We start from the raw sequence: 12311 nt of genomic DNA, 5'->3' as shown, positions 1-12311 counted from the left end.
AACAGAGATCTGCAGCAGCTCCGTCTTGTATTTCCACCTCCCTCCCCTCCCCAGACGGCGCAGACACTCAGGATGGTTGGTGGCATTTCAGATACATCCCTTTTCCTTCGCTGCACTTAAGAATAGAAATTGCACTTTGCATAAACGGCTCCCCAGCCCCTCGGACCGAAAGGGAAATGAAACAGCGCTCAGCAGCGCCCGTTGAATAAGAGCTTGCGTTTAAATAATCCTAACTAGTTCTCTGTGGGACAACTCGTGTTCACCACACAGACCACTGGTAAAGATTAAAAACGCTTAATGATTGATACCCCAGAGGAGGATCCGCAAGAGGATCGGTGGAGCAAAGGGAAAAGCAACACAAGTCTGTGATGCCACAGTCCAAAGGCCACCAGAGCGGGTCCACTAGGCCAGTCGCTGCACAGGGGAAGGAAAAACAGTTGTTTTTGTGACACGAGGGCACCCTTCCAAGGGGTGGGCTCCCCAAGACAGGACTTTATCTCAACCACAACGCAACATCTGCCATTACGCTGCAGTTTGCGCAGCAGCTGCGATTGGCAGACTCGAAGGAAAACTCCGTTTTAAACCAAAGAGAAAAGACAAACAGGGCAATTCCTAAGCCTACAGAGCAGGGAGCACCCGGCCAAGCCCTGCCTGAGGAAAGGGGACAGGCAAGCTGGAGCCTGAGGCCTCAGCACCCTGCAGGACAAGAGAAATAAAGCAGAGGTTGGGGTACCTGAGCAGAGTTGCAGCCTTAGTGACATCTAATTTCTGCCACAAGGCGCTTCCATGAGGGTTTTTTCCCCCCTTCTCTATGGACTAGATGTATTTCAAGTATGTAGGCTTAGTTTTCTTCCTTTTGTGGGGGAGGAATTTAGCTTGTGTCTATATTTAAAATCACCACTCTCACAACTAATCAGAAGTGTGACTTTCTCCTTTAATTAAGGTGCTTATCCTTTAATAAAAAATAATCTAAATTTCAATCCCTTTCTCTTTTGCAATGACTGCATTGATTTACCGATTTAACCACACGGCTCTTGCCAGGTGGGGAATCAGCCAATTTCTGGCACCAGGAATCTGCAGGCGATGATGCAAGTGCACGGCCCACAGGAGGTGGCTGGGCTTGGGTTTGTTGCGGGGGTAAGAAATGGCAAGACAACTGACAGAATTCCCAGTTTGCACTATTCCCATTCCCAGTCTGCACCACCCTTTGTTCCAGAGGACTATTAATTAAAACATGTAAATGACAACTAGACTTTTGTATCATGTGTGTTTCCTCAAGGGTTTCTTGGGGATTGTGACACCAGGAGGCCACGGTCCCCCCCAAACCTCCAGAAACCCATTTATGCCTGGTTCAGCCCCAGGAGCTGCCCCGACAGCCTGTGCCAGCTCCAGATGAAGCCAGCAGTGCTCAGCCCACACACACCAGAGAGAAACACAGACACGTTCACTGGGCTGCCTTCAGCTCCCTGCACGGGGGCTTGTGGGGCACTCAGGAGGGCAGCAGCACCCACCCACAGCAAGGGCTGGCTGTTTTCTGGGTAAAATCCTACTCCGGCACACACAGGAACTAGAGGGAAAAGGCTCGCTTCAGCGCAGGCTTTGCAGCCTCAAAAATCCAGTAGTACCAGTAGTGGGGTAGGCAGAGCCTGCCAGTGATTTCCTTAGAGCCCAGGGTGGTACTCTGCTTGTAATAACAACTACAAGTACATACTGGATGCAAGAATGCTGCTTTTACTCTTTAATCCCCTCTTTGAAAACGAAGCACACCCAGAAGAGCACTGTTTTGATTGTCAAAGGGCTCGGCAGGAGCCGCAGGGTCCCCACAGACAGGGTTCATTCACCTCAGCTGCTCCAGGAGCTGGCTCTGTTTTCACACCCCGTTTGGCCTCGCTCTGTCACGTCCTCCAGCAGCACGTTACACACCAGTGGAAGTTTGGCACTGCTGCTCCCCACAGAAGATGAGCAGCACAGCTATTAGCCAACCTAGCACCTTTTACAAGCCCAGGATCACTTACGGGATGACTGTGATGAAGTACTACAGCTTACTTCTGTCCTAGCACAGCAAATAAACCTTTCCGTAGCTCTGCTGACAGCGAGATGACATTGTGCTGACTGAGAAGAAAGCATTTCTCTGTAGAAAGTTCAGAAACATCATCAAAATTCAATTTTTATTTCAAAAACAGTCATGAACTTAATAAATTACACAATTTTCCTCATTATAAATTCTCCATAAAATATATTTTACAATTTTAAAGAAAGATTTGAAAAAAAAAAATCTTTTCTGAGTGCTGAAAAGTATCTTGACTTCGTGTCAGGCTGGTGAATAACTCTGTAGCTGCTACAACAATTGGATTTATCAAAAGTTTTAAAACAAAGACCTCAGACAACAGAAATCAAACAGGACACAGACCTCGAGGACTACTATTCAGTGTTAAACAAGGAAACACACAGTGTCACCCAAGAGCAAGGCTAAGCACCATGAGAGGGATTTCAGGTACCCCCACCCTTTAAAGTGGCAATCAGTGCAAAGAAACACTTTGGGAGTCAAAAACCCCAAAACCTTCCTGTGCCATTCACTCCTTTCTGCACTGCAGGCAGGCATGTTCAGCATTTGCCCTCTGAAATATTTCAGAGGGGAATCAGGCGATTTGCAAAGCACCTTAGAGGTGAGTAGGATTATTCTGTAGTAGATTCTGACTTTTGCAGTGTGCAAGAGAGGAGGAAGTTAGCAATGTATTTTTAAAAAGCTCTCAAGTTTAACAGGGAAAAGTGATATACCCTCTTAAATCTTTACTCATCGAATGAGCACGCTGAAATGTAAGTACTGTGAAACAGTGTTGGCACAGGCAGTGAGAGGCTTGTTTTCCTCCTTTCAGTAACAAGCCGAGGCTTCAACTGTACTGAACTCAGCTAAAACATGAGAACAAACAGATCTCTGCTTCTAGAACATAAGAAAGAGATTGATTTCTTCTTATCATTACTCACAGATAGGCTCCAAGTCTTCTTTTACAGACTAAGCTCCCTGCAAGGAAGGAGCAACACCGGGGTGTCTGCGCAGGCACGAGGCTGCAGTCGCTCTGTCCCTGCCTCTTCACGCTGAAGCGAGGAGCTCTGCTCTAGTCAGGATCACTGTCTTCTGAAAGTTACTTTTATAGCACCTTTTAGAAAGAGTAAACTTTGTTTGGAGACAGCAGAGTGCATTTGTCTGAGAAACAGTGTTTAGACAACTTGCCTTAAATGACAAAGTGAAGCAAAATAACAAGAATTAAGTACTAAGGCCTCCTGGGTAACTGCTGCCAGCTCTGTACAGCACCAGTAAGAACGACTTGTAGTCTGTAAAGCCTCAGAAATTTGGAAGAAACTGAATCCTTTGCTTTTGGAAGACAAAAAAAAAATATATATATTTTATGCTGTTTATTCACTCAGGCAGAACCAACACTGACTGATCAGAACTGCTCTCACAGCATTAAGAGGGAACAGTGTCCCAGAAGCAAGTGACAGAAAGGAATACTTAAGGCAGTTTTCAGGTAAGATTTGGGAAGAAACATGAAGCTGATTTTATTAAGAAAACTGGGTTTTCTTGCAGCTTTAATATATCTGCCTTTAAAGGCATTTCTACTTTTCCCAAAAGGTCAAATTGATGAGAAAGGTCACGGTCCTGCACCACAAGAACAAAGTGTTACGCTATTACAAAGCAGCTTCTGTCTGCCGTAGGGTGTCAGGTGGCCTCAGCGAAACCTCTCTCAGCATATCAATCTGCTTCTGTGCAACAAGAGCCGGGCACAAGCAGCCTTTCAACTACTTCAAAGCTTTCCACCCTACCATCCATGGTTTTAAATAAAAATTACTTCTTTAAAAGGAGGAAAATAAATTAAAAAAAAAATCAGCCAAGGTTGCCACACAACTCAGAGATACCTTTCACGTGCTGGCTACTGAGTTTTCTCCTGTATTTGAGAATAGGTGTGTTCCACAAGACAAACAGTCACTCTCTTATCTCCTCATCACTACCAGGTTAAGGGCAGTGCCAGAAAGGAAGAGGCCATGACCTGCATTACTAATTAGATTCAGTCAATGGGAAAACTGTGCTGCCACCATATTTTTGAAGAAATCTTAAAAAGAACATGCTGTGCTGCTGGATTCCCTCATCCACTTTTCCACAGAGTAAGCCCACAGTACTCTGCTATTATAAATCCTCCAGGTGCTGCTGGGTTATAGGTACAAGAGTAGAGGGCATGTTGTGAAACTGTAGATTAACTGATTAATAAAGTATTTGATTACCAGAAGAAAGCAAAATTGAATGATTGATGAACTAGCCAACATGCTAGCACCTGACTGCATGTATTTTTTTATTTGACTCCCTCGGTGGCGAGCTCATTAAGCTGTAAGTGCTAAGCTCGGCCATGTCAGCACTTTAGAAACTGCTGATCCCTTTGCATTGCGTTTTTTTGTCTACAAAGTCAAGTCTCAGACCCTATCTTTGATATTAGATAATAAAAATAAATAATAAAGTTATTCAGGCCTGGAGAAGAAGGAATGCTTCTCATCTATCTTCTTCGCCTAGTTTTCAAGCAGACCCCAATCATTCAGACCCATAGCAAATAATTTAAGAAAAAGTGGCATACACTCCCAGTCACTCATATACGTAATTATATACACAGAATTACTGTACAAAGCCTGAAGATTTGCACTACCAGCATGCAAATCGCTTTTTTTCCATGAGAGTTCCTAATACTGACATAGGAAACCGGAATGTACGAAATTACTTCGTGACACAGGGCTGGAAATCAAGCCTCAGCTCTTTAAGACATCCCACCTCCAGCCAGCACACACAAACATCCTCACATCTTACACCTGCACGTAACATCCTGGTATCATACACATCAGCTCATCGTTAACACCGCAGCCAGCTCACATGGGCATCATTTATGAAACTCAAGAGAGAGATTGGTTTGGTAGGAACTACACCCTGCAGGTTTGAGTTCAGGCTCAATTCTTTTACTGCCATTAAGTTGCACCATCAGTGAGGTGAGAAACAGCTCTATGGAGAGGGGGGACTCGGCAGGTCACGTGTCCCAGCTGCTGTCTTTAAAAGCTATGTTGACTAATCGCAGTTCTAGCTCAAACGCATCGGGTCGGTCCTGCGGGTTGGCAGCCAGCATTTCCTTGATCAGCTGTTTCATTCGAGCGTTCATGGATTTTTTCTTGACGGGGATGAGCAGTTCCATTTTAGGGTTCTCTAGAAGCGCCTCACCAACAGGCACGATCGCTGTCCCCTGTTTGACGTAACTCCCCAGAAGTTCTTTCTTTGTTTCTGTATCTATGAATGTGATTCTTTCCAACATTGCCCAGATTATAATCCCTAAGGCAAAGATGTCTGCTTTGGCAGTGTAGTGTCCTTCCCAGACTTCAGGGGCCATATAGAAGTCAGTCCCACATGCAGTTGATAGAAAACACTTATTTACGTTGACTGGTTCCTCAGGATTCTGTCCTGAGGCTGAGCATACCTTGCTCAGCCCAAAATCAGCTACTTTCAGGGTAGGCTCCAAGTCACCAGCATCCATCCTGCTCTGAGATATCAGAATATTGTCAGGTTTGAGATCACGATGAATAATCTGATTTTTGTGCAGGAATGCCAGCGCGCTGCTGAGCTGAAGCATGAAACTGGTGTTGGTCTTGCGGTTTGGCTTTCGGGACAACAGATACTCGTTCATGTCTCCTCCATCACAAAAATCCATTACAAACCAGAGGTAATAAGCACTTCTGGGGTCAAAGACTATTTCTCCTTTTAACGAGGTCTCTACAAGCTGCAACAAGGAAAAGAAATGTCATAACTACCTGATGATCACAAGAACGTATGATGGAAAAATGCGTGAAGATTGGATCTTCCTCTCGACAATCCAGAGAGCAAGATATCACAACTGGCAAAAATAAAACTTTATGCAATATTTCTGATGAAAAAGAAAAACAAAAAAAAAATCATCACAATGTATTTGACAGCCTTCTTATTTTCATGCGTGCGAAGCATATCAAGTTCACGGCTCCTGCCCAGAGACTAGAGCTAGACCCAGATAACAGTATTTTGAGAGATACTAAATGGCCATTGCACTCCCATCTGTTTCAGCTGGACAGTGTCCCACCCCAGCAAAGCCTGTCCCACCCACTCTGCTAACAACTTTAACGTACAAAGTCTCAACAAGTAACTCTGTACAGTGCCTGGGGATTGTATTTGTCCTCCACTGATGAAGCAGCCCGGCGATAGGTTTTTAAAGCCAGTTCTCCACTCCTTACACATTCATGTATTCTAGCCAGCGTTAACACAGGATCCCTTAACTCAGGGGAAGGAATGTTAATGCACCCGCAGAGCCAAACAGCTCCTGTACGTAACACCTTCCCCACCATCGTGACCCACGAGCTATTTGCTAGAATATAAGGAGTGAGTAGCTCAAGCAGCCAGTTCTAATAACTGCTTCATACCAAAAAAAAAAAAAAAGTAAAAACAGCAATGAGTTTTACTAGTTCTGTTTACACAACTACACATTTGCCTCTTCAGCTCCTCTGAAGTGGCTCTTAGCACGCTCTGGAAGGTAAGTCTTGCAATTATTTCTGTTAGTAGTAAGCCAATGTATACTAAACCAAACACAGCTCCTACCAGCTTTCAAAAATTAAGGTAGCTATTAATATTTAGAGAAGCATTTTAAAGTGCTTTAAAAAAAAGCAACTTTTTCCAAGTGCAAAATCACTGGCAATTTATAGCTATCTTTCATTACTAGCACAACTAGTACTCAAACTGGACCAAGTTAAAGCTGTAAATCCATGACAGAACTAGAAAACTACCTATTTAGGGTTTATAGCCAGCAACAGTGAGATTAAGGTATCACAGGGCAGCAGGGAGCCTCCTCTGCCAAGTGAGCACCAACGCACAGCTCTGCCCTCCACACGGCCTTACAGAAGCCATACTTGCAGCCCAGTTCAGAGCGTGAGGACAACAAGATCCACATCTGTGACAGTGGCAAAGCACCAAGACCAGGCTAGTTTAGGACTCTCCCTTTACTGCCATAGTTCAGCTGACACCGGCTAAGCACCTGCCCCAGAGCCCTTCAGGAGACACTAACACCCCTGTCCCAGCCAGCCTCCACACACCCGTTCAGCTCTGTAACGTAATATCACCTGGGGTGGGGAGAGGGGAGGGCAAGCCAAGGGAGATCTGATTTTCTCTATTTTAGCACATGCTATTATAAAGCAATCCCAGGCTCTTTGGAGTCAGCTCAGCTCTGCCCTTTGCTCTTCTCTGGAGCAGGAAAACAATTCGTAGTGCTTGCACCTGACACAGGGAGGATCTACACACCACACAGTTAACAGGCACTACCACCAAAACCCAATACCACAGGTGATCTGGTAGCTCTTCCCCACCTTGCAGTTCCACCCTGCTTTTTTTTTTTTTTTTTAAGCTCCTCTCTGTACAGCTGTCCACAAATTTGATGCAATCTCTCACAGATCCACTAACCACCAGGAAGGTAAAGCACTAACTTCTCCCACATGAGCTGGTCAGTATTATTTTACCCTAATCCCAGCAGTAATGACTACCAAGCTACAGGGAGCTTACAAAGGCAAGAACCTTCTTTCTCAGGCTTGTAGAGCGCTCTGCACAACGGGATCTGCACAGCCCTGAAGGGCTGTCAGATGAGTGTTCAGTAACAAAAGGTCCTACATTAGACATGCAAGAACGACAACAATAAAAACCGAAAGGAAAAAAAAGCTGACTAGGGATAACACAACAAACATTGAGCAGGCTACTGACTTTTTAAACCAGAGACACAAATTTCTGCCAGGGGATGATTTATAGTTGGGGCAGCCTCTTGACAGGGGAATGAATCAGATCATCTTTCAAAGTCTTCCCGGAGCTACTTATTCTTCAAAAAGATGCATCTTCAAACTTAAAAGGCAACTTAAAGGACACTTTCAGTAGTCACTCAGGGGAAGCAGTATTTATTCCCTTACTTATCATACCTCTACCTCTCTTTGAAGCGATTAATATTTATTTATTCAGAAAACAGCTCACCACATGCTACCAATTGCTTATTATTTCTGAAAGAATTTTAAGTGTTGGCTTCCTAAAGCAAGAAGGTTACTTCCTCTTCCAAGGACATCCAAGATTAAGAAATTCTTCAGAGCTCTGTCCCAAGACATTAGTATGTGTCTGCTCATTAACCCTGCAGCAGGGCTTCTCCCAGGTAATACAACAGTCTGCACCTCCCTTCTGCTTTACCTATGGTGTTTCCTCACATTATCAGAGCAGATTTGCATTTTTAAAAAAAAATCCTGGAGTCTTAGTGGCATGGCTTCAAATTACAAGGCAGAGGTGACTGTTCAATAGATACGCTCCTTTAAAGATATATAGGGTTTTTTGGGTGTCATCAATGCAAACAATACCCTCTTCTAACTAAGCATACCTCAAAAAAAAAAAAAATCTTAGCTACCCACCTCCTTCCCTCCCAGCTACATATCCATATTAAGTACTTCCACCCCATTACCTCAGCTTCATGTACCTGTAAATAAAGGGAGGAACTGGAGCCATGGGACATCTTCTGCACCATACCATCTTTCTGCAAGATGCACTCCTCCAGGTGAATGACGTTGGGATGCTGGCTCTTGATACTGCTAAGTGCCCAGAACTCACGCAGAGCTAGTTCCACGTTCTCTGGAGCATGGCACCGAATCTTTTTCACCGCGACCCGGGCAGAGGTCTTCCTGACGACTGCTTCGTACACCACACCATAACTGCCACGACCAACCTCCCGTATTAGATCGTACTTAGGCTGGCTACTCACCATCTTCAAGATCAAGGGTTCTGGGGAAGGGGGAAAAACCCACAGAACTAAAACTTATGAACAAGAACTGGGCTGTATTTTCCCCCATAGGGCTTGGGGCAGCGGTATCAGGCCTACCAAAAGCCTGCAATTAACAGGGCAGCACCTCCGAGCGTTACACTGAATGCAACGCTGCATTCGAGTGCTAGAACATTCCAGAAGCTATTCTGTAAACCTGTACCTGTTGCCACGGACTTGTTAAAAGTGAAATTACATCATTTTGGCGGGATTAATTTACGATTTCAAATACAGCCCAGTTTTCAAGGTGGCAACAATTCAAACCTAGACTTGTACTGTGCCGAGGCAGGACTATCGTGTATGCTCCTGCTCCTTTCTCTCAGTGTCTTCTGTGAACATCTGTGGGAATAACAGTGTGGTATCATGCTCTCCATCCACGCCTGGGATAGCAGAGAAAAGGTTCTAGCTGAAGCCTGTGGTTGGGCAGTAACAGATTTAATTAACACTGCCTTTTATGGAGGTGATTGTATATGTTTGATATAATTTAATCATTAAATTCTTTTACTGATAACTAAGACAAGAGGATGCTTTGGATCGCTTCCAATTTATTTTTTGATGTTACTATGATTTTTCACCTAGTCTCCTCTGAACGAGGTGTCTACAGTTACAAAAAGTTAAAAAGGGTAACTGATTGAAGAAGTTTGTACCCAGCATCTAATTTTCACTTTTGCTCAACAGGCCAAGGACGAAAGTTACGATATTGCTCTATGAAGTAAAACAAGAGACACACCAAAAAAAAAAAAGGCACCAAACACTACTACAGGTTTATGACCCTCCCTGCACACTTCCCTGGAAGATTATAAACCAAAACACACCAGCACCATCTTCACACAAACAAACCAAAAATAGGACACTGACTATAGACAGGAAAAAAAAAAAGTTTGGCTAGCCAATTATCACTGGTCAAATGGAGTGAAATGGAAAAATAACAACAAAAAAAATCACAGCTAATAGAACTAAAATAGTTTGTGAGACTGCCAGTAATATATGTCATTCTCTATGTCAGTAAAGCAGGCAGTAAGGACCACACTGAAACAGGCTGTTATTAGTAGGAAGCTTCCAATTATTTCCACTGGTTTAGGTACTTTTGTTTTTATAAAAAAAGAAAAAAGAAAAAGAGAGAGAAAAAGAGGTATCATCAGTCTCAGGGAAATACCACACAGACATTTCAACCTTTCAGCAAAGTTCTGTGATGAACATTTACCAGAATATTTTGAACTAAAGTGTGATGTGCCTAAAAAAACACATTACCATGAGATTCTGCTCACAAGAGGCATTAGGCCTGCACCTGCAGCGTGACCCTGAGGAACAGGTTAAGATTACAGCCTGCACCTTAACATCTGATGGGCCCACAGCCCCTCCCACACCGGGGAGAAGAGCAGGATCTGTAACCTCACCAGCGGCCAAATATTTCCTGAGGAAGAGACTGTATTACTCAAGCACTATCACAGCAAGTTCGAAGTGAGCAGAAAATGCACCGCCCCCCCCGTTTAGAGGCAGCTGGCTGTGTGCTGTTACCAGAGAGGAGCTGTCATTCTGCCAAGGGCCGGGGTCGCTACCTGCCTTCCTTCACCCCCCCCGGCGGGCCAGGCCGGCCTGGAAATGCCACCGAGGTTTATTGCCCAAGCCGAGGAGAAGCGCCGCCCGCTCCCCAGGGCAGCTCATGCCAAGCTGAGGGCCCTGGCACAGGGAGGCCACAGGCCGAGCAGGGCAAAGCAAACAGGCCGGGCCCGGCCCCGCACCCTCCTGCGGGCCTGGGAGCCTGCAGCCGGCGCCTGGCGGGGGAAGAGCTCTCCCTCCCTCGTAAGCAGCAATTACAGAATAAAATTAATTATCCCCCCCCGCACCTCTTCACCCTGCTCCTCCAGGGAGGCCCTGCAAGCCGCTGTCACACCGGGACCCCACCCGCACCGAGGGGGAACCTCGCTCCAGAGGGAAACTACCGCGGCGCCGCTCGCTGCGGGCCTCAGCAGGTACCCGGGCCGCCCACAGCCCCCGCGCGCAGCCGGGCCGGGGAACCCCGCAGCGGGTTGCTAGGCTGGGCCCGGCGCGGCCCCCACCACTATGACGCCCTGCGGTGACCACCCGGACGCGTTCCGGGCCGAGCGCCGCGTTACCTCAGCGCCGCCGCCGCGCCGCCTCCGCCCGGCCGCCATTATAGGGCTCCCCCCGCCCCCTCCTGCCCTGCGCCGCCGCCGCCACGCCCCCGCCTCGGACACGCCCCCTCCTCCGTGACACCGCCCTCTGATTGGCCGGCGGCGGAGGCGGCCTGCGGGACGGCGCGCGCGCAGTTCCCGCGCTGGCGCGGCGGCGCGCGCGGCCGGTGCCGCCGGCCCCGCACGGCGATGGGCGGCGGGTGGTGTCCCCCCGCCTTGTCCCCCCGCCTTGTCCCCCGCAGCCCGGCTGCTCCGGCCCTGCCCTTGCATCCCCCGCCGCTGCGCTCACCTCCCCCGGCAATAACGGCCCTCCGCTTTTTTCACAGAACCCAGACTCATCCGGGCTGGAAAAGCCCCTGCAGCTCCTCCAGCCCAACCATGACCCTCCCCCTGACCGTTCCCAACTCCCCCAGATCCCTCAGCGCTGGCTCAGCCCGACTCTTCAACCCCTCCAGGGATCCCGGGGACTCCCCCCTGCCCTGGGCAGCCCATTCCAACGCCCAACAGCCCCTTCTGCACAGAAATCCTTCCTCAGAGCCAGCCTGACCCTGCCCTGGGCAGCTTGAGGCCATTCCCTCGGGGCCTGGCGCTGGGGCCTTGGCTCCAGAGACTCATCCCCCCTCTCTGCCCCCTCCTGGCAGGGAGTTGCAGAGGGCCAGGAGGTCTCCCCTCAGCCTCCTCTTCTCCAGACTGAACCCCCCCAGTTCCCCCAGCCGCTCCCCAGCAGACCTGTGCTCCAGACCCTGCCCCAGCTCCGTTGCCCTTCTCTGGCCACGCTCGAGTCATTCAATGGCCTTTTTGGGGTGAGGGGCCCAAAACTGAACCCCCTCATCGAGGGGCGGCCTCCCCAGTGCCGAGCCCAGGGCTCAGATCCCTTCCCTGTCCCTGCTGGCCACGCCAGTGCTAACAGAAGCCAGGATACCACTGGCTGCCTTGGCCACCAGGGCACACTGCTGGCTCATGTTCACCCAGGGAGAGATCTGTAATTTTCATTAATTTATTGCTTGGCATGAAGAAAAAAAAAATAATTAGTAGAGTCCCTCACACCTTTGGTTGCAGTCTGGCTTTGTGTGACAGTGGCACAGGTCCTGGCAGAGAGCCATCCCCCCGTGCTGCTCCCTACTCTCTGCCTCTCCTCTGCAGGCTGCAGGGCTGGAGGTGCCCCCCCATACACAGGCTTGGGGGGCCATGAGGCTCCTGCCACCACCCTCCCGGCTGCTGTCCCCTCGACCCAAGGGCTGTCGCAGCTGTTTTGGGAGAAGCCAGGGCC

The 12311-nt window shown here is 47.9% G+C and overlaps 1 protein-coding gene across 3 annotated transcripts; it reads right to left on the bottom strand.

Annotated features, from left to right (window-relative positions):
* Window positions 1-2149: 2149 nt before the first annotated feature.
* On the bottom strand, window positions 2150-11057 carry PDIK1L (PDLIM1 interacting kinase 1 like). 3 transcript variants are annotated; one of them, XM_074925915.1, is made up of 4 exons: window positions 11003-11057; window positions 8946-9969; window positions 8547-8848; window positions 2150-5804 (listed from the first exon to the last, which is right to left on the bottom strand). In XM_074925915.1, exons 3-4 carry the CDS (start codon window positions 8829-8831, stop codon window positions 5064-5066), a joined length of 1026 nt encoding a protein of 341 aa, XP_074782016.1. In that variant the 5' UTR covers window positions 8832-8848; window positions 8946-9969; window positions 11003-11057; the 3' UTR covers window positions 2150-5063. The 3 variants fall into 3 exon arrangements, with proteins under 3 accessions (XP_074782016.1, XP_074782015.1, XP_074782017.1); XM_074925914.1 differs by having other exon boundaries at window positions 8547-9969; XM_074925916.1 differs by lacking the exon at window positions 8946-9969 and having other exon boundaries at window positions 11003-11055.
* Between the last annotated feature and the right edge of the window lie 1254 nt (window positions 11058-12311).

This window comes from Athene noctua, chromosome 24 (genome assembly GCF_965140245.1).
Source record: "Athene noctua chromosome 24, bAthNoc1.hap1.1, whole genome shotgun sequence".
Lineage (NCBI taxonomy): Eukaryota > Metazoa > Chordata > Aves > Strigiformes > Strigidae > Athene > Athene noctua.
Note: the sequence above shows the minus strand (reverse complement) of the source record. Positions and strands in the feature narration are given on the sequence as shown.